General features: G+C 45.0%; 1 protein-coding gene across 2 annotated transcripts in view; it reads right to left on the minus strand.

Moving 5' to 3' along the window:
• The window catches only part of ical1 (islet cell autoantigen 1-like), a 41,410-nt gene that overhangs the window by 16,381 nt on the left and 2,200 nt on the right, over window positions 1–22,829 (minus strand). For both annotated transcript variants that reach the window (XM_042336194.1, XM_007905892.2), the window contains exons 2-6: window positions 18,138–18,177; window positions 17,475–17,634; window positions 12,681–12,753; window positions 10,698–10,821; window positions 10,085–10,283 (exon numbers count right to left, since the gene is read on the minus strand). In XM_042336194.1, the coding sequence (XP_042192128.1) occupies window positions 10,085–10,283; window positions 10,698–10,821; window positions 12,681–12,753; window positions 17,475–17,634; window positions 18,138–18,154 (573 nt within the window). In that variant the 5' untranslated portion in view covers window positions 18,155–18,177. The remainder of the gene's footprint in view (window positions 1–10,084; window positions 10,284–10,697; window positions 10,822–12,680; window positions 12,754–17,474; window positions 17,635–18,137; window positions 18,178–22,829) is intronic.

Consider the following 22,829-nt stretch of genomic DNA (forward strand, 5'->3'; position numbering starts at 1 on the left):
GCGTAGTTGAGCCTAGATGTGATAAACGCGTGAATGAGGGTTTCAGCGTCCTGAGGCAATGGCGGAGTCGAGCGATCTTGCGAAGGTGGCAGAAGGCAGAGCAGGTAATGGCACGGATGTAGGGGAGAAAAGACAGTTGAGGGTTAAACAAGATGCCAAGGTCTGGCTCAGAGAGGTGGAGTGTGTATTCAAGGATGGTGATGCTGCCTGAGGTGTGGAGGCGCTGACGGGAGCCAATCAGGAGAGCCTCGATCTTGTTGATGTTCAAGTGGAGAAAGTTAGCTCTCATCGAGGTCTTGATGTCTGTCTTGACAGACATTCTGTCAGGACAGCCAGCAGTGGTCTTGGAGTCGAGGGTGGAGGCAGAGAAATACGGGTGTCATCCACCTGTATGTGGAAGTTGACCCCATGTCTGCGGATGATGTCACCACAAGACGGTGAGCGGACTGGAGGAGAAGCTGTTTATAGAGACAAAGTGGAGACAGTGTGAGAGGTAGGTTATAAACTATTGTGGAGTCCTGTAGCTCAGTGGTTAGAGCACTCGCTTTGCAAGCGAGAGACCGGAGTTCAATTCCAGGCAGGGCGAAACCTTGGGCAAGTTTCCTTACTCCACACACCTAATAATAATCCCTCCAAAACCAAAAACAATAATAAATTGGTCATTTTCAATCTGCGACTGTTTGTGGGACATTGCTGTGCGCAATTGGCTGCCACGTTCGCCCACAAATATACAGTCAATTCACTTTACAGTATGTTCTGTGAAGCGCTTTGGGACGTCCTCCCGACGTGAAAAGCGCTATATCAAATGCAAGGATTATTATTATTATTATTCAAGGACAGAATCTTGAAGGTTGAGAAGAGAGGCGGTGGCGGAGGAGGACATAGTGGTCAACTGTATAAATGAAATCTTCTTGTTGTTGTATCAAAGGCAGCAGAGAGGTCAAGGAGGATGAGGAGACAGAGCCCTGGTTACAGATGGACAGCATGTCATTTGTCACTTGGACCAGCCCCATTTCTGTGCTGTTTGCAGCACAAAAACCTGTTTGGAGGGGTTTGTATAGGGAGTGGTGGGAGAGGAAGTAACAAAGCTGGGAAGCAACGACTCGGTCAAAGACCTTGGAAAGGAAAGAGGTTGGAGATGGGGTGGTAATTTGAGAGCAGGATGGTTCCAGGAAAGGTATTTTAAGGATAGGGATGATGACGGCTGTTTTTAAGGGGGTGGGAACGGTGTCAATGGACAGGGAGAGATTGACAAAGTATTTTCAATGAAAAGTAATCAAATTTGGAAGACTTTTGACATGTATCTAGACTTCCAAAAGACCTTTGATAAAAGTACCACACGAGAGACACCTTTATTAACTGTTAATGCATATTAAGGGTAACCAGCTAAGGGGACACAGAGGGTAGAAAGGAAGGAAGGAAAGAAAACCTTTCACTCAATCAACAGTACAGTCAATCCACTTTACAGCATGTTCTGTGATGTGCTTTAAAACGTCTCAAAACTTGATAAGGTGCTGTATCAAATGCAAGTATTATAATTATTACTTTTTATTGAAAATGCTTCCTCCTCAAAAATAATCAGGCCCATTATGAACACTAGCAGCTAAATTGATGCATTTCCAGTGTGTCTTTACCCTAAAAAATAATTATCATAAAGTCAATGGTAGTAAACAAAGACAGCAGCCATTTGCTCACAGCCATGCCCCCCAAACAGCCAGAGGAGAATGGTCAGTTTAACTTGGGGATTGTTGGACAGGACATAGGAAGAAACTCTCTTTTTGAATAGTGCATAGGATATTTAATGTAAAACTGGAGTTGCGGATGAGACCTTGACTTAACCTCTCATCTGAAGGATGATGCCTCCAACAATTCAGCCCACCCGAGCACTGTATTGGAACGTCAGCTTAGACTAGGAGTTCAAATTCCCAGTGTGGGGCCTGACCTTCTGACTCAGATACAACAGTACTACTAACTGAGCCAGGCCGACTACACTCTTATGGATTTGTTGACCCATACCATACGTGCACTCCCCCCACCCCCCCTCCCCAAAAGCAAAAGGTACTCCAGGGAGGGGAGGCATCTCCATACAGGTGATTAGAAGTAAAGAAGAATCATGCCCTGGGTAGTCTTGCCCCATCAGCCTCTTCGTATGTCAGCCTGGCTTTGGGGTAGCATTCTCGTCTGAGTCAGAAAGATGTGGGTTTAAGCCCCATGTCAGGACTTGGAATCGCATAGTTTAAACTGATGCTCCAATGCAGCGCTGAGGGGGGGTTGCATTGTCAGAGATGCCAGCCTTCGGATAAGATATTAAACCAAGGTCCCATCTGCCTGTTCAGGTGGGCATTAAGGATCCCGTGGCACTATTCGAAAAGTTTCTTCTGCTGTCCTGACCAATAATCAATAAAAAAAGGCTGTTTGTGGGACATTGCTGGGTGCAATTGGCTGCCGCGTTTCGCTCACAAAATACAGTCACTCCAATTCACAGTATATCCTGTGAAGCGCTTTGAGATGACTCCGTGACATAAAGTGCTATATCAAATGCAAGGAATATTATTATTCAGTCAACAACGGTGGATCCTCAGGGATTTGGTTTATATTTATACCACTGGCTTCAGATGGAGCTGGAAAATCCAGGTTGGGGCAAGTGAGTGAAAGAAGGGAGCACCACACTTTACCTTGTGCAGACTGTGTTGAGGCAATGTCTATTTCACTCCAAAAAGCTTGAGGATTCCTTGAGGATGTAGAGTTTGTAGGAAGCCTGAGGACCACTGGTTTTCACACAGGCAGATGGGACCTCAGTTTAGTATCTCATCCATTGGATGGATACATCTGCATTGGAAGTAAATCTGTACTATTAAAACATGTACTATTTTATCTAGAATACTGTTGACACTGGGAGAAACTTCTCAAAAAGCAACACAGGAACTTTTAAGATCATCTGAAGAATTTGCCAAATGATACCTCAGTTTCACGTCTCAGCTGACTGAACCCGCCATCAGCCATGTAATTGCTCCACCCAGCACTGCACTGTGAGCTCAAGGCCTGATGTGAGGCTTGAATCCACAACCTTTTGACCCAGAGGTGAGAGTCCTATCGGCTGAGCCAAGATGACATCACTGGCAATTGGATTGAGACGGCCCAAGGTAATATGGAGAAGTCAACACAGAGAGAATGCTTTTGACTGGTTACTCCAGATCAATTCAAATTTCGGAATCAGGTGAAAAGACAGCACTCTAGCTCCATTACCCCATGGCTGATGTGAACGCTGCTTAAATTAAAATGAGAAACTGCATTCTAATAATACTAACTGGAACATTAATGTACTGTAATCAGCATTGAGCTTGCCTGGAGCACAGGAGTTGTATTATATTCCAAAAAAAACTGGCAGTCTTGCACAGAGGTTCCAGAATATAAAAACAATTACTAGTTGCCAATGGCTGTCATGCTTAAATCAAGATGCTTTTATCATGTGTACTGGCTTTAGAGGAGAATCAAGATTTAGATAGAATAGCTGAATATCTTCAAAGGCTCAAATAAATTACCATTAAAATTGCCAAATAATACTTTAATAATAATAATAAAGAACCTGAGCTGCATTCAAACAAATTAAAGACTGGTCTCCTCTCAATCTGGTCACCTTAAAAACATCTGATTTTCAACTGGAGGCAATGATTGGTCTCAGAGGGGATTACACTGGAGGCTAAATTGGTTCTGGCCCTCCCAATGATAGGATGAGGAAAAAAGAGGTCAGGCTGTGGTGCGGTTCTGTCTATAGTCAAGTGAATAGCTGAGATTTGCTGCTAAGGATCACAGATAAATAATTGTCAACTGGATGAGTATCAGAGTGGGTACCAGTGCCCATGGAATCACATTCTAACAAGAGGAAGTCAAACCAATAGCAGAGGTCAGACCAGGAGGAGATAGGAGACCAGATCAAGAGCAGAGAAATCAGATCAGGGGCAGAGAGGAGGTTGGACCAGGTACAGAGAGGCGAATCCCAGTGGCGAGAAAATTAGAAGAATAACTTGCACATTACATTCTTTTTTTTTAAAAAAAAGGGCAACATACTTCCAGGCCTCGACCAATATTATTCAGATCAGTACACAAGGGGTTGCAGAGTGTGGCAGAGCTATGTTTTTCTTCCCTCTCTCCCAACAGGAAGAGCTACTTGGCGCTGCTAAGATCAGAAAGTCAGCACGTCGCAAAGGATGGATGCACTACTGCGCTGGAACTAGCAACGTTTTGTGTTTGTTTTCAAGGAGCAGCAAGTGATGCACTGGATAGATGGAGACACATTCATCCAGGACAGAACAAGTATGAAAGCAGGGCATATCCAGAGCAAGCATGGGAACAGATCCAGTCCAGAGTTTAGAAATCAGCCTACTAAAAATGAGGAACTACTTCATGAAATAAAACCCTGCCTATTAGCAAGAGACAACAACAACAAATTACACTTGTATAGCGCCCTTCAAGTGAGAAAGATGTCCCAGGCTTCCTCTTCGACCATGAAGGCATGGTTGAAGAGGAAGTTCATTAAGACGGGACTTGAAGGAGACAACAGAGGGGGTTTGAAGGAGAAAAGCAGAGGGATTGCAGGGTAGAATTCCAGAGTGTGGGGGCAGAGATACTGAATGTTCGACCTCCACCAGTGGGGCGAAAGTGCGGGGCCCCTGAAGCAGCCAGTGTCTGAAGAGCGGAGGGAGTAGATAGGCTGATATGGGGTTAGGAGGTCAAAGTGGTAGTGGGGAGCAAGATCATGGAGGACGTTGAAGGTGAGAACGAGGATTTTGTACTTGATTCTCTGAAAAATGGGGAGCAAGTGAAGCCAGGCAAGAGCGGGGGTTCGCGGAGCCTGATGCAGGAGAGGACACGAGCCCCAGAGTTTTGAATAATCTGTAGCTTATGCAGGGAAGAGCTGGGAAGTCCAGCAAGCAGGCAGTTGGTGTAGTCAAGCCAGAACGTGGTGAGAGCGTGGATCAGGGTCTCAACTGCCTGAGGTGAGAGGCAGTGGCGGAGACGGGCAATGTTGTGGAGGTGGGTAAAGGCGGAACGGGTCACAGCACAAATGTGGTGTTTGAGGTTTGAGGGTAGGGGTGATGACAGCTGTCTTTAGGGGGGATAGATATGGTGTCAGTGGACAGGGAGAGGTTAACGAGGTCTGATACTAGGGGAGCAAGGAAGTGGAGCTGGGAGGTGAGGAGAGGAATGGTGATGGGGTCAAAGGAGCAGATGGTGGGTTTCATATGGGAAATGAAGGAGGTGAGCGAAGAGGGGGAGACAGGGTCAAAAGTGTGGAGGGAGGGATGGGTGGGGTCTAGAAGGGGAGCGAGAGGTGGGGACTGGGTGGCGGTAGATGGGGTAGAGGTAGCAGAGCGGATCCCCTCGACTTTGCACTCAAGAAAATCTATCATCTCCTTGCATTGGGTGTTGGGAGGAGAGGATGGCAGAGGCATGGGAGGGTGGACGGAGGAGTTGGTTAATGGTAGAAAAGAGGAATCTGGGGTGGTCCTTAGCTTCCAAGATGATTTTGGAATAAAAAGATGACTTAGCTGAGGCGAGAGCAGATACACCACAAAACACTTTTAATCGGTATTTCATTTTAAAGTCTTTGGAATGTCCTTCCAATACCTCCATTACCTCAGGGAATGTTTATGAACCAGGAGGTTAAAATGGTATTTAGTCCCAACGGATTTTTGAGGAGTCGACTCGCCCTGTCAGTCTGATAAACCATTTGCACATTTCTGAACTCCAAGTCTTTTGCTGCTGGCTAGCCGAACCTTGCCACAATGCACATCTAAAAGCTCCTGAAGTATAACCTCATATTCACAAGCCACAACATCATTTAAACAAATAGCTGCAACAGTCAGACAGAGCATGAGCACTCCCAGCAACAACCCACACTCTGCGCTGCTGCTTTTAGGACTAAATGGCACCTTTTGAAAAAATGAAGCTGCTCCCCTGGACTTTAAAATGACCTCCCCCCCACCCCAAATATCTACATGACTCAAGCTATACGGTAACCGCACTTTGGGATGGTACCAGAGCCACAGGGACTGATCTGCAGACAGAAATACTGTGATAACTAACAGACTCTGCAGCATGGTCAAGATAAAGCCAGGAACCATTAGCATCAACTACTCCCACGCCTGTTTCCCTCTTGAATGCAGCCCGCTGATTGCTCTTCCATATTCAATGCACATGAGTGGAAATCGAGTCCTCAGAAAAGTCAGCTGGTGAGTTGAAAACTAAAACTCTCGACTTCCTGCTGATCAGATCAACCTCACTTCCTACCAATCTCAGCATGCAGAAAATAACATTGTTGGCAATCTGATGTCAATGTAATACATTTATTTAGTGCCTTTCACGACTGGAGAACATCCAAAAGACGCCTGACAGTCCTGGCTAAGCAGCCAAACTGGGGCTGGAAGCAAAGGGAGGTGGGGAGGAGAAAGAGATCAAAGTAGCCATTTTTTAGCAGATGGGATGCCAAAATGGCCGACTTCTGAACATTAAATTGCTAACATCACAAGAACTGACATCGGTGGTGATACAATGCCACTATTTACTATATGGAAGTCGGTTATTTTGTCTTCCTGCATTCGGGTTGAGTTTTTGAAATGCCGATGGAGTTGGACTTGTTTGTGAAAAGGTTTGGAATTAACACTTTGACACATTCTGCTGACCTGAAAAGCCATGTGCAAGGATTACTGTTTTCTTAGATTTCCCTGGAACAACTAGACCTGTGCACTACAGATCAGTGCATAAACCATTGTCTGCCTGGATGAGTTTATGATAAGTTTATCCTTGCATTTGATTTAATGCCTTATCACGTCGCCGAGACATCTCAAAGAACTTCGCAGAAAACATTGTAAACTGGTTTTGACTGTGTATTTTGTGAGCGAAAAGCCAGTTTGCTCACAGCAATATCCCAAACAGCGGTGAAGTGAATGACCAATTTTATTCGGAGGATTTATTGGCCAGGACATTATGAGAAACTCCCTTTTCTTTTCAAATAGTGCCATGGGATCTTTAATGTCCACCTGAATAGGCAGATCGCAGGTTAAAGTCAGGATGGCGCCTCTGACAATGCAGCACACCCCTAACACTGCATTGGAGTATCATCTTAGACTATGTGATTCCAAATCCCGATGTGTAGCTTGAACCCACAACCTTCTGCCTCTCGGTGTCCTGACCAACAATCCCTCAGATAAAATTGGTCATTCACTCCATGGTTGTTTTGTAATAATATAATAATAATCCTTGCATTTGATATAGTGCTTTTCATGTCTTCTCGACGTCTCAAAGCGCTTCACAGAATAGACTGTAAAGTGAATTGACTGTATATTTGTGAGCGAAACGCGGGAGCCAATTGCGCACAGCAGTGTCCCACAAACAGTCGTGGATTGAAAATGACCAATTTATTATTGCTTTTTTTTGTGGGACATTGCTGTGCGCAAATTGGTTGCCTTGTTCACCCACAAGGTTGCATTAGCCAGCGTTCTGTGTACTGTTCCTGAAGCAAACATGTTTCCACCGTAAGAATCAATTGATATCACTGACGTCTGATAAACAGAATGTGGTATTATACGAGTCGACACAGTCAGCATGACTAAAATTAACCTGCAGCATCAAAGCTCCTCTTCTTGTGCAGCCAGCCCATGGAGAAGGGCTCTTCAGGCTGATTTAAGCTAACAAGCAAACGGTGCGCTCAACCATGGCACGACACACTGCAGCTATTCCCTACAATGGTCTTGCTGTAGCACATGAAACTGGGGGATGTCAAGGCCTTGAGCACCAGCAGGCTGTTCAGGAAAGGAACCAGCTCGCTTTGTGCGTATGCGCATACACACACACAAAACACACACTCACATCAAAACAAATGGAATTATTCAATCAGTTCTGAAAGGCATATCTGCTCTCAAAGCCCAGCAACAATCAGCCCCCCGGCGGCCCGGTGTGTTTATCCTGTGAGCACTTGAGCCAGGAAGGTCTCAGCCCCTGTTGATCTCTGCCAATGGAAGCAGGAGAGCTGCTACAACAACAACTTGTACTTATACAGCAGCCTTTACATAGTATAGCGCCTCAAGTGTACAGTGATGGTTTGAGACACCAAGCAAGGGAGAAGTGGGTGGGGGAGATGACCATAGGCACAGGAGAGAGTGTGTGAGAAAGGGGGGGAGAGAATAGTGTGCGCGGGAGAGTGTGTGAAAGAGTGTGTGAGAGGGAGAGTGCATGAGAAAGTGTGTGAAGAGAGTGATTGAGAGAGAGAGAGAGAGAGGAGGGGGTGGGGAAAGAAAGGCATCCTGCTATTCCTGAGTTCATGTGGAGTCCTGTAGCTCAGTGGTTAGAGCACTCGCTTTGCAAGTGAGAGACCCGAGTTCAATTCCAGGCAGAGGGCGAAACCTTGGGCAAGTTTCCTTACTCCACACAGAGCCTAATAATAATCCCTCCAAAACCAAAAACAATGATAAATTGGTCATTTTCAATCTACAACTGTTTGTGGGACATTGCTGTGCGCAATTGGCTGCCGCGTTCGCCCACAAATATACAGTCAATTCACTTTACAGTGTGTTCTGTGAAGCGCTTTGGGACGTCCTCCCGACGTGAAAAGCGCTATATCAAATGCAAGGATTATTATTATTATTATTATCCATAGTTTACTGACAGGGAGTAACATATGTAGGACTAGTGAACTTTACCACTGTGGTCTACATAGTGCTCCATGTCAGCGAAAAAAGTGCTCAACTTTTTGCCTGAAATAAACCTAGAAGAGCCTGCATATTCAGACACAACAAAGCTAGGGCCATCCCAGAGAACTGATGGTTCAAGGAATCTTCAACAGGTTGCCTAATGGGTGATTGAGACCTGCCAGCAGCAGGAGCAACGCTGTGGTCTCTCTGACACGAGGATACATACACTTAAGAGTATCCAAACCAGTTCAGCTCCAAGGAGACCTTGTCTTATGAAATAAACCAACATCTGAATAACTATACTTAAAACCCCGCTCCCTCCTCGCCATCATCAGCAACTGAGCCTTCACACCGCTAACCTCTGGAACTCCCTGCCTCTGTCACACCACATTTTCCCTGACCCCAATCTTTCTTCAAATCCCACTTTAAAACCAATCCCTTCAATCACACGTATGGTCACCTTTCCCCTATGCTCGGAGTCTGATCCCACTGTGACATTTTCATGACCCTATGTGAAGTGCTAAATAAATACAAGAGGTTGTTGTTGTTGGTGAGGTGCCCTCCCACCCTCCCCCCGATCGTGTGCTAAAGATCTTCAACTTCCACATACAAATAGGAATTCCCATTACCACACAGGGTCTGCAAATGACCCTTGAAGGATCTTATACCTCAAATGAGCCCCCCCACCCCCCTCAAACTCTGCTATACACAACAGTTCAAAGTTAATTCTTTGCCTGGAGATCCCACGTAAGAGCAAGAGTAATGAGGAATCATCTCCAGCTCCTACAACAACAACAAGATTGCATTTATAGAGCGCCTTTCACGTCGGGAGGACGTCCCAAGGCGCTGGACAGTTGGGTCAGGACCCGAGCAGGGTCTGCTACTCATGTTTATGTTATTGGTACCTTGCATCCTTGTCTTCCCCCAGCACAAGTGCAATGCATTCTAGTAAATTGTCAAATCCACAATTGAAATGAACTTGTTTTTACCCGAGTCTGAAGTCCTCTTCAGATAGCAGCACGAGGATAGACCAGCCGGTAAATATTGTGTGGCGGGTGAAGTGTGTTGGTGGGATTCTCCCAGGATTGCATATGAGGCCTGAAATTGCACTCAATCTTAGTCCGTGAGACCAGTTTGCCGTAAAATTTTTCACTGTTGAAAGGTCTTAAACCCAGTCTCAGTTTGGAAGCTGGTTTATTGCAGTTCTTAAAAAAAGAAAGCAGCTTCCAAACAATCAAGAGTTTTTGATAAATCCCCAATATTAAAATTTAGGATAAAATGACCTTATTAGCCATTTTCCTGGTTGGCTAGTCTAGCTAAGACCGGGCAATTTTGGGCCTATGTGCAGTATATGCATGATCTTCGATCCAATATTAGGCACCGTGAATCCCTACCTTCCTGAATTTCTCCATCTGCTTGTATGTGTCAGGATCCAGCTCTTGAGAGACATCCTTCATCCAGAGAAGTGCCCCCCTGTACTCCGTGCGGGACTGCTCCATCCGGTTCATGGTCAGCAGAGTGTCCGAGACTGCTCGGCGGCGGAATGTTTCCACCTCCTGTTCGAGCCGGGACAGTGGGACACGCAGGGAGAGTCTGGGAAGGGCCAAGAGAGCGATACTAAGGTGTTGTTGATTGTCCCCTTTACTGCCGAACCCACTTCTAACATCAGACAAAGAGAGAGACATACACACAGAAAGAGAGAGACTAAGAGACTGAGAGAGAGAGATAGAGAGAGACTAAGAGACAAAGAGAACAACAGAGAGAATAACAGAGAAACAGAGCACCAGCGAGACACACACACATACCCAGAGTAAGTGACAAACAGATAGACATAGCCTTTAAATCCATTCTGTCTCAAATTCTAAGACCATATAAAATTGTGGATAATTCTCAAATTTAGTCCATTTTTACAAGAGCTGCAGAGTAACACATTTTCGTGATCCTGTGCGGTCTTCAACATTAAGACAAAATGGTCTCACAGGCTAGTTATTGATTTAGAGATAGTACCTTTGCTTTGCTGAGCCACACAGGGCCTTGCTGGTAACATTCATCATCTTCCCTGCTGTGGTCTTATCCTGCTCACTCTGAGATTTCAAGAACATGCCCAGCTCATTCTCCTCCAGGGACAGGGCTGTGACCGAGATATAAAAGATCAATCAACATAGGAAATCTGGTGAGATACACACTTCATCAAACCCATGTTGCAGGGAATGTGTGCGGAGTGTATGTGGTGGTGTGTTTTGTGTGCTCCCTGACTCATTTTGTCTGTAGACAGGTATTGTGTGCAGACGAGTGGAACAGGAATACTTTGTGTGCCGTGTCACATCTATCCTACACCTCAGCAGGGGAACAAAAGTGGAGGACTGACAACGCTGCTGTAAACCATGTACACTGAGACCACAGCACAATTGCAGAGTAAACGTGGAGAGCCCACCCTTTCTCTTCACTTTTGTTGTGTTCCCCCTACTCAGGGAAGCATAGACTCCATAGCAACTGGAGGTAGCCCGCAAAAGATGCTGGTAAATAGTACCACCTACAAGCTGCACCACGTGAACGACAAACTCAGCAATCAAGATTTGCTTAACATTAACTTCTTATTGACAGAGGTGCTGTCTTTCGGAAGAGACATTAAACCGAGGTCCCATCTGCCTGGGTGGGGATTGTTTAAATATTGTTTAATAAAACTTCGGGATTATTCCCAAGGCTGTTTGTGGGACACTGCTGCTCACAAAATACACAGCCAATCCACTTTTACAGTATATCCTGTGATGTGCTTTAAGACGTCTCAACAGTATGATAAGTTGCTATATCAAATGCAAGGATTATTATTATCTTTTGGACAACCAAATGGGAGTGAGCGGGGGCTCAGGTCTCACCCGCAACCCTTGCCAGACATCAATCAGATTCAGGTGGGAGAAAGAAAACATAGGATTACTGAAAAAATACACCGGCTTTACCTTGCAGTATTTCTTAAAGGGTTTCCTTCATGAGGTTTGGGGATCATTGCTGGTAATAGTTTGAGGATCTTTGCTGGAATATTTGTCATGTTTGCCTACTTAACAAGTCACTACATTCAAAAATAACTTTCTGCAAAGACATTTTAATGTGATGAAGTGCAAGTTCCTGAGCCAGACAGATCCACGTTACTCCAGGGACTATTGATAACAGGCAAGCCAGTCTAGTTGAACAAGAGGACTTGAGAGTCTAGTCACAAGGTACAGGGATGTTTTCCTGTTAACTCTGCAAGCCAAAGCCCTGAAAGGTAGGGTGGTCCTAACTGGACAAGCAGGGGAAAACTTAACAGATAATGCCCTCAATGTAAAGCTGCATGGTTTTAGCTGGCTAAACTCCAGTAGTATCAGAACACATACTCTGAGATCCCCAAGGCTTGTCTCTTGCCAACCCTCGCCTAACACTCCATGGTATTAGGTTAGCAGGATGCATTTGAGGGATTTCATTCCAGAAAATTTCTACAAAAACATGGAATTCTCAGTAGTTGGCTTGGATACACTTAAGTGTGTTTTTTTATGCACTTGACAGACACCCAGCTCCCCCCCAAAATGAGAAGGGCTATCGAATATAATAATAATAATCCTTACATTTGATATAGCGCTTTTCACGTCAGGAGGACGTCCCAAAGCGCTTCACAGAACACACTAAAGTGAATTGACTATATTTGTGGGCGAACGCGGCAGCCAATTGCGCACAGCAATGTCCCACAAACAGTCGTAGATTGAAAATGACCAATTTATTATTGTTTTTTGTTTTGGAGGGATTATTATTAGGCGTGTGGAGTAAGGAAACTTGCCCAAGGTTTCGCCCTGCCTGGAATTGAACCCAGGTCTCTCGCTTGCAAAGCGAGTGCTCTAGCCACTGAGCTACAGGACTCCACACTCCAATATGCTGTGTTATAAGAAAGCTGTTGTTTATTGGTGTGGTTGTTTATTTCTTTTGTCTGTCCCACAGAAGAGGAAACGCCAAGGTACTTACTGTACAATCGGTGCTGGTAAATCTCAATCACTTTCAGGAGCTCCATACATGATGTCTGGATTGCACGGAAAATCTGGAACAGACAAACCATATAACGGCATTGAAGTGTGTTAAAACATATTGGTTGGGCGGCCCTTTTGCTGTAGAGGATAGAGCTATAGCTTATGGGCCAGGAAGGCGCTGGTTCGAATCGTGGTCGGTGCAGTTTCATGGTCTTCGTGGCTAAATTAGCACTTGCCTTCCCAGGACTTTCCGTCCCTGGTCCCTCTTCAGCACCCTCTACTCTTAGTGCGGGTAAATGAGGAGAGGATCAGGCTTGACTGTGATGACCCCTACAATCAAGTGACCTGCCGGCACTCACTGCCGAGGCTCATACATGATCAATGGCTACTTGGGCGGGATACTGGAAGGCAAACAGTACCTGAGGAACCGCACTCCAGAAAGAGGAGATCAAACTAGGAACAGAGAGGAGATCAGATCAGGGGCATCAACAACAATAATGTAGTGAAATGCTAGTGAAAGACGACTCAATGCTTTAATAATAAAAATAATCCTTGCATTTGATATAGTGCCTTATCACGTCTTGGAGACGTCTCAAAGCGCTTCACAGAATATACTGTAAAGTGAATTGACTCATATTTTGTGGGCGAAACGCAGCAGCCAATTGCACACAGCAATGTTCCACAAGCAGCCATGGATTGAATGACCAAATTATTATTTATTTAATTAATTTTGAAGGGATTATTATCCCCGGACAAACGATCCACCAATTGTCTAACAACTGGGTTCCTATTTACTACTAGTGAACAAGAGGTGTGTGAAGTAAACCAGTCAGGAACCGAGGTGTCTTGTTCGACACTCAACTGTCTTTTCTTCCCCACATCCAAGCCATGACCCACTCTGCCTTCCCTCACCTCTGTAACATCGCCCGACTCCGCCACTACCTCACCCCTCAGGCCGCTGAAACTCTTGTTCATGCCTTCATCACATCCAGGCTCGACTATGCAAATGCCCTGCTTGTCGGCCTTCCCACCTCCTCCCTCCACAGGCTGCAGATAATCCAGAACTCTGCAGCCCGTGTCCTCTCCCGCACCAAACTCTGTGACCCCCATCTCCCCCACTCTTGCCCGACTCCATTGGCTCCTTATCCTTCAGAGGATCCAGTTCAAGATCCTGGTCCTCACCTACAAAGCCCTCCATGGCCTCGCCCCACCCTACCTCTGTAACTTCGTAAACCCCTATCAACCTGCCCGCTCCCTCCGATCAGCCGGCTCTGTCCTGCTCCACGTCCCCCGACCCACCCGCCCCACAATTGGTGGGAGAGCCTTCAGCCACTTTGCTCCCAAACTCTGGAATTCCATTCCCGTCACTCCGCCTCGACCCCTCCTTAGCCTCCTTCAAGTCCCGCCTCAAGACCCTCCTCTTCGACCATGCCATCAGCTACCACCCTTCCCCTCCCTTCTCCCCCCACTGACCCCAGCTCGGGTCTGAAATGCTTTACATTGTCCAGCGCCTTGGGACGTGAAAGGCACTATACAAATATAATCTTGTTATTGTTGTAAGGAAACTTGCCCAATGTTTTGCCCTGCCAGGGAATCGAACCCAGGTCCTCTTGCTTGAGAGACGAATGCTCTAACCACTAAGATACAGGACTTCACCTCTCTCAAATCTCTCTGTCTTGCCCCCTCTTTAGCCATCTTTAGATCACAGCTGAAAATTTTCCTCTTCGACCGTGCCTAGGGTCAGCTCCCCTGTCTCCCGGCTAAGTATCGAGCTATGGCATTGTTAAGCACTCCAAGACGCTACCCCTTGTGAAATGGGCTATACAAATGCAACTTGTTGTTATTGCACAAGCGCCCTTCAGTAAACGGTGGAGTTTCTCCCTGCACACCTCATCAGGGTTATAAATCCTGCTGTTCAAGCAACGCAACCTACTTGTACAGGCAGCCTTGAGACAAGACGTAACGTGACACTCCATGCAGGATTTGTATCTGCTGGTTACAACAACATTCAGTTCTGTGAGCTAAATAAGCTGGCTGTCACATTATATAGCTGGGGAAAGATGGGGTCGTCTCTACCCCCATCGCACACCCCACTGATCAAAGGAAACCCTGACAATCCAGTAATGAAATGACAACACTCCCTGCCCCTGTCTGCCTGGAGGTCAGAGAAAATGCCCAGGCAGGAGTGAAACGTACAAACCATTGCTTACACAAGCATTCACACCCGCACAGAGTAGTGTTGGAGGTGGGAAATGGAGGAAAGACCATTGCATTGTCAATGGTACTGTCCTTTGGAGGAGATGCTAAACTGAAGTTCAACTACCTGTTCAGGTGGGTGTTAAAGAATCCACAACACAGTTAAAAATGAGAAGGATGTTTCCTCTGGTGTCCAGCAATCCTCCAGATAAATTAGCCATTCACTCCCTTTCTGCTATTCGTGGGACGCTGAAGTCTACAAATTGGCTGCTGAGTTTGCCAACAAATACACAGTCACTGCACTGAGCAGTAATTATTGTGAGGTGCTTTGAGTAGTTTAGCGATGTGGTACTAGGCTCTGTATCAAAAGCAAGAATTTTGATGACAGTAAATCCTGATACTTCTGGTATCCAAAGGGAAAGGGGCTCAGTGATGAGTTATCAGGAATAGCGAGTTAGCCCTATGTATAAATACTTAAATAAACACAACCACGATTTTGACAGCTTGATGACTTAAGTGTTAGTGACAACTTAAGCGAGGGTCCAGTTATCAGGAGTTTACTGTATATTATTTGGCTCCAGCGAGGTGGTTTCAGGCACCAGAAGCCTCAGGCTGATTAAGAACTGGTTCTGTTGCCACTGGTTTTCAGGTTGTCCCATGCCGGTTAAAAACAGCAGAAGGCCACCTGTGCTTTGCAGCGTGGCGAATTATAATCCCAAACCGGTTACATCGGGATGTCAGGGCAGTGCTGTAGCCAGTGGCACGCAAGTTTCTTTCACTCTCCCCAAGCCATTTATGCTTAAACTGGGCTGTCTGCCAAGAGCAATGACACACACACACACCCTACAGTGCGTTTGTGCACCATGCAAACACAGCCTGTTGCCAGGCCTCAGCTGTGAGGTAGAATTGAGAGGTCAGGCACCAGATAAATGGCCTGCAAGGTTTAAAGGAGAATGATGCAGTACGTGAAGAAGTGAACGTGTGACGGTGCTGCTCTATCAATTACACGTACAATGAAATGGAATTTTTTTAGAAGGACTGAATGGTCGGTCTTGTTGAAAGCTGAAAAGACTGATGTGTAACTAACGAACACTTCAGTCCCAGTTAAAAGGACCTTTTACTGGAGTTGGTCCTAAATGGTTCTAATGTCATTGAGTATGCACAATGGAGATTCAAGCTCAGTTGTGATTGCTCTCTCTTTCTCCCCTGCTCCAGCCCCCGACTGCACCTCCCTAAATTGAATAGGATACCAACACCCATTGACTAGGCTCATTTGCGTGAGGTAAAGGAGGGCAGCTGGCAAGTGTGGTACTGCCTCCCCCACACCAAGTGATAGGACCTTCATTTCGTCCACAAAAATACAGTCACACCACTTTACTGTATATCTTTGAGACATCTCGACGAAGTGATAAGGCGCTGTATCAAATGCAAGTATTATTCAGGATAGAAACGGACAAAGGGACTCAGAAAATAACAATACTTAAAGACACATTTCCAGTTTGCTTTTTGTTTTGTTAAGCAAAGAAATGCTTCAGGATGTGTGTTTTCTTCCCCCTGGGTAGTCTGCTAATATGATGGAAAATTATTCCACTCCACGGCACCAGTATACATTTCTCTTGATCTGCCAAAAATCCAACCCCAAAATTAAAATAAGTATAGGACAACCTTGTGGTCTTGGACAAATATCAAAGAGTCCCACATTAAGATGGAGCATGAAAGAATGACCTGACAACTTTCAGGTCATCAGGTCGCTGCTGCCTACTTCCTGTGTGATGTCATCAGGGCATCCTGTGCAACATGCTCCATAAGTCAGATTTTTTTGCTCTGGAAGTTAGCCTTTTTTTTTTATAGCTCGAGCCGGCCAGTTCGTGACGGAAAGGACCTGCGCACCCGGTAACGGCGGCTCAACAGGGCACCCCCATTGAAAGCAAACTTGCACTTCAGGGAGGGGCTTAATAACTGAGATGCTCTGTTGTACTTTTTTGGGGCATGATTAGTTTTGCCATCCGTAGGCATAGTGAGCAGGTGTCCGCCCTATCTGCATATAGAAGTTTACTGAGTTTTTATTTTTCTGTAAATCCCTCAACAACAATGTGGATTTCAAGAGATTGAAACCAAATCAATTTGATTTCAGCACCAAAATGCTGCTGCTATCCTTGTCTTATTCTGCAAAACTAAGCCCAGGCTTAGACTGCAAAGCAGTTCTGTCTTAAAGGGTAACATCCCGCAGAAATGTGGAAAATCTTTCAACTCAGCCATAATTTGGAAGCCAGTTTTCTGCAGATCTTAAAAAGAAATGGCTTCTGAATTGAGGCTGAATTGTACAATTTCTATGATTCTGGATGACTTTTAAAAATTTAAGACAGGCAACCAGTGCTTGTGAAACAACACCCCAGCAAGAGGAGAGCAGAGCAAGCGCAGAGAGGCATATGTCAGTGGGAAGAAAATTAGAAAATAATAGGGTGCAATAAATTTATATTTTAAAAAAAAGACAAATTAGTCTGATGAGCCAAGACAAAGTGAATCCTGGGCCTAGGATCTCTAACCGCCCGGTGTATAGACACAGGGGACAGAGGGAGCTACCCAACAGGTTTACCTCCAGTTTTGCGTCCAGATCTGCATCTGATGCCACAACGTGCTCATCTTCTTTCTTGCCTGTTGCTTTGATGAGGACCTGCTTCGTCTTCCAGTACTTCTTTTGCATCTGGCTCACCACCGACTTGTCCTCACTGAGAACGTGACGATTAAACATCTCACTAGAAACAACAAATGACAGGGGCTAATAGCTAAGGCTTCGAACAGTCCTCTTGAACAGTAGTTCTGATACTGTATGAATTCAGGCTTTAGGGTGGGAGCCTGTTCTGCAGATTCTCTCCCCAAACTAACCCAAATAACAGAGCGGGGGAGTTGGACCACAGGAAATCTTTGGGATAAGGTGTGACAAGGGCACAAAGCCCTTTGAAAGTTTCCAAAAGTGGGCAGAGGACTGCAGTCACCCAAACCAGGTGCAAAATACCTTGCAACAAGCCAAAGATTGTCCTGCGTAAACTATTCCACTCCACATGGGTGCAGTTCATCAGGGTGTTGACATGATGTAGCACAAAGCAGTGCGATGATTACTTCATGCCGCATGCAACTGAGTTTCCAATCTCAAATGAGGAGGACGCCAGTTGAGGCCCATTTCTCCAGGTGGTTTGCTTACATTTTTCAATATCCTCTATATATTAGGCCGTGATGAGATATCATTAAGAAAACTCACCTCTGATGGCTGTCCATTGCAAAGTATTTCTGTTGCAAACCTAGAAAAAAAACAAGAGAATCATGCGAAGAGATTAATTTTGCCCCTTATAGGAATCAAATACAGATCATTTATTTCAACTCCTTTATCTCAGCACTCAACACCTCCCTAGACAGAAAACAGACAAAGCCAGAATAGAGTGGAAAGACAGTAGTTTGTCAGCCTGACTCAGGTGGTAATGCTCTCACCTATGAGTTAGCTGGTTGTGGGTTCAAGCCTCACATGAGGGACTTCAGTTATGAGGAGAGGCTAGAGAAGCTAGGATTATTCTCCTTGGAGCAGCAAAGGTTAAGAGGAGACCTTAACAGAAGTTTTCAAAATTATGAGGGGATTTGATAGGGTGAACAAGGAGAAACAATTTCCACTGGTGGGTGGGTCAGTAACCCAAGGGCACCGATTTAAAATAGTTGTTTAAAGAAACAGAGGAGATGAGGAGACATTTTTTCATACAGCGAGTTGTTCGGATCTGGAATGCATTGCCTAAAAGGGTCGTGGAAGCTGATTCCATACGAACTTTTAGGAGAGTAGATAATTATTTGGGGAGGACAAATTTGCAGCCGGAGAAGGACTAATTTGGACATCTCTTTCAAAGAGCCGGAACGGACACGATGGGCCAAAAGGGCTCTATGATTCTATGATCAGGGACTTTAAGAGTTCACAGTTCAGGCTATTCTAGTGATGTGTTGGGAGGGTGCTGCATTGTCAGAGATGCCGTGCTTCAGATGAGACATTAAACTGTGGTCCTGTTTGCCTGTTCAAGTGGATGTTTAAGAACAACCTGGCCTATTTGAAAAGAAAAGGGAGTTTCTTCTATTGTATTGGCCAACTATCCCCCAAGATAAAATTGTCCATTTCTGAATGTTTGTGATATACTGCTGTGTACAAACGAGTTGCCGTGCTCATCTAAAAAGGCAGTACATTTAATAATAATTCTTGCATTTGATACAGCGCCTTATCACGTCTTTGAGACATTTCAAAGCGCTTCACAGAATAGATATTGTAAGTGGATTGGCTATGTATTTTGTGGTCAAACCACAGCAGCCAACTGCGCACACCAGTGTCCCACAAAGTCGTGGATTGAGTGACCCCCAAATTTTTTTTTGAGGGATTATTACCTGTGGAAAGTGATCCGCCAATCGACTAACAACCAGGTTCCGACTTAGTGCTGGGTAAACAGAGGTGTGTGGAATAAGGAAACGTGCCTAAGGCTTCACTGCACCCGGGATTTGAAACTGGATCCTCTCGCTTGCGAGGCAAGCGTGTTAAACACTAGGCTACGAGACTCCATCATAATTACTATAAAGCATTTTGAGACTTTTTTGATATTGTAGACATATATCAAATGCAAGGATTATTATTAATATTATGGATCATTGGGTAATACATCACCCAGTGAGATACTGAGCGATAAAGATCACACACCCTCTTCCTTAAGTTGTGCTGAGTTACCATATTGGAAAAGTAGTAGGGAGCTAGCTTCAGCTACCCTAGGTTAGCCCACTATCCTTTGTGTTTATTGCTGGAACACGTACAAGGGCAGACATAGGAGGAAAAGAATAACAATAATAATTCTTGCATTATTATTAGAGTGGAGATGAGGAAAACATTTTTTACCCAGAGAATTGCTAGAGTCTGGAATGCACTGCCTGAAAGGGTGGTGGAAGCAGATTCAATAATACTTTTAAAAGGGAATTAGATAGGTATTTAAAAAGGAAACATATGCAAGGCTATGGGGTAACAGCAGGGGAGTGGGACTAGTAGTAGCTCTTTCAAAGAGCTGGCACAGACGATGGGCCGAATGACCTCCTTCGGTGCTGTAAAATTCTATGATTCTTTGATTAGATAGAAGGCCTTTCCCATCAAGAGGACATTCGTAAAGTGTTTCACAACATTCACTGCAAGGTGTAGTGACTATGAATTTTGTAGCTGAACGTGGCAGCCAATTTGCACACAGGAAAGTCACAATTTAAGAAACTCAAGTGGTTGGTGCCAGCAGTCACATACTTTGCGTCTGTTTGTTTTTAAATCTTCGAAGAGCAGTGATCACAATCACTTTGATTTCCTGAGACAACCAAGCCTGAGTACAGAGTTTTACATTTGGGGTTAGCACCATTTTAGGCAAATTATTTTTAAAAAAAGTTTTTTCTCAGGATCTGGGTGATGCTGGCAGGGCCAGTATTTACTGCCAAACAATATAAAATGGAATTGCCAGCAGAACAGGAACCCACTAAGCCCAGTCAGCCGAGATAAGAGCAAATTGCTCTTTGTGAGTAAGAAATATCAGATCATAAGAAACTGTGGATCCAACATAAATCTGTGAAAGCAAGAATCAAAACCCTGGGAGGAATTACTGGTCCCAGAAATTATTTCACTTTCCAAGCATACTTCCTGAATTCAATAGCACAGGATGTTTATCAACCAAATTTCCTCCTGGGATACTTGACGAGGCTTCCTTGGCACACAAACCTGTACTAAGACACGGTAAAAGATTGAGTTAAATACTTGAGGAACTGTCCCCCCATCCAAGAGGCTTGTACTCTTTATTCTGTCAATAATGCTCCAACTCTTCTTCAGAATAATACTGAGGAATCAATTGTTGTCACTAGAGTTTTGTAATCTTCAAGATTGAGGTTGATAGATTTCTAAAGGATAGAAGGATTAAGGGATATGGGGATATGGCGGGTAAATAATAATAATAATCCTTGCATTTAATATAGCGCTTTTCACGTCAGGAGGACGTCCCAAAGTGCTTCACAGAACACACTGTAAAGTGAATTGACTGTATATTTGTGGGCGAACGCGGCAGCCAATTGCGCACAGCAGTGTCCCACAAACAGTCGTAGATTGAAAATGACCAATTTATTATTGTTTTTGGTTTTGGAGGGATTATTATTAGGCTCTGTGTGGAGTAAGAAAACATGCCCAAGGTTTCGCACTGCCTGGAATTGAAGCCAGGTGTCTCGCTTGCAAGGCAAGTGCTCTAACCACTGAGCTACAGGACCCCATGGTATCATCCAATTCAGCGATTTTAGAATAACAATCCTTGCGTTTGGTATAACGCCTTTCATGTCAGGAGGAGCACTTCGCAGGATTTTAAAGTGAAGTCTATTGACCATGTGTTTGCAGGTGAACAGAGCATCGGGAGAGAGAAAACTCCCTTGTCTTTTCAAATAGCATCGCAGGGCTCTTTAACGTCCTCCTGAACAGGCAGACAAGGCTGAGGTTTAACACCTCATCCAAAGGTCAACATTTCTGTCAATGCAGCAATCCTCCAGCACTGCGCTGGAGCATCAACCTTAGACTTTGGGATTCTAAGTCCCGATGTGGGGCAATGTGGCCACATTAGATGGGCTCATGTGCCCAAATTGCCTTTTTTTTCTTGTAATAATAATAATAATCCTTGCATTTGATATAGTGCTTTTCACGTCGGGAGGACGTCCCAAAGCGCTTCACAGAACACACTGTAAAGTGAATTGACTGTATATTTTTTGTGGGCGAACGCGGCAGCCAATTGCGCACAGCAATGTCCCACAAACAGTCGTAGAATTGAAAATGACCAATTTATTATTGTTTTTTGTTTTGGAGGGATTATTATTAGGCGTGTGGAGTAAGGAAACTTGCCCAAGGTTTCGCCTGGAATTGAACTCAGGTCTCTCACTTCACGCTCTAACCACTGAGCTACAGGACTCCACGTACTACTATCATTGTACTATCATTTGGCACTGTCCCCATTCCCCTAAAAACAGCTATAATCACCCCATCCTGAAAAAACCTTCCCTGGATCCATCCCTGCTTTCTAACTATCTTCAATCCCCCTTTTCTTTCCAAGGTCCTTGAAAGAGGCATTGCTTCCCAGCTTTGCTCCTTCTTCTCCTACCACTCCCTTCACAAGCCTCTCCAATCGGGGTTCCGTGTAGCTCACAGCATGGAAACTGCTGTTGTCAAAGTCACAAATGCCACCCTGTCCATCTGTGACCAGGGCTCCCTCTGCCTCTTCATCCTCCTCGACCTCTCTGCTGTCTTAGATAACCGTGGACCACTTCCATCCTCCTCTACTGAAACCTTGGGCAAGTTTCCTTACTCCACACGCCTAATAATAATCCCTCCAAAAACAATAATAAATTGGTCATTTTCAATCTACGACTGTTTGTGGGACATTGCTGTGCGCAATTGGCTGCCGCGTTCGCCCACAAATATACAGTCAATTCACTTTACAGTGTGTGTTCTGTGAAGCACTTTGGGACGTCCTCCTGACGTGAAAAGCGCTATATCAAATGCAAGGATTATTATTACTGCCTCTCCTCTCACCTCAAACTTGAAGGTTCTGTTTTGAATGGTTCAAGTCTTATCTCTCACAACGTCTCTAATTTGTCTCCCACAACAGTTTCTTCCAGCCCCCGCACAGTCTAGTGTAGTGTCCCTCAGGGCTTCGTCTTTGGTCCCCTTCTCTTCATCCTCTACATGCTCCCTCTTGGTGACATCATCTGCAGACATGGGGTCAACTTCCACATGTACACAGATGACACCCAACTCCATCTCTCTGCCTCCAACCTCGATTCCGGAACAACTGACGTTCTGATAGACTGATAACATCAAGTTCTGGATGAGAGCCAACTTTCTACAGCTGAACGTCAGCAAGACCGAGGCACTCCT

This window comes from Callorhinchus milii, unplaced genomic scaffold, assembly GCF_018977255.1.
Source record: "Callorhinchus milii isolate IMCB2004 unplaced genomic scaffold, IMCB_Cmil_1.0 Scaffold6, whole genome shotgun sequence".
Lineage (NCBI taxonomy): Eukaryota > Metazoa > Chordata > Chondrichthyes > Chimaeriformes > Callorhinchidae > Callorhinchus > Callorhinchus milii.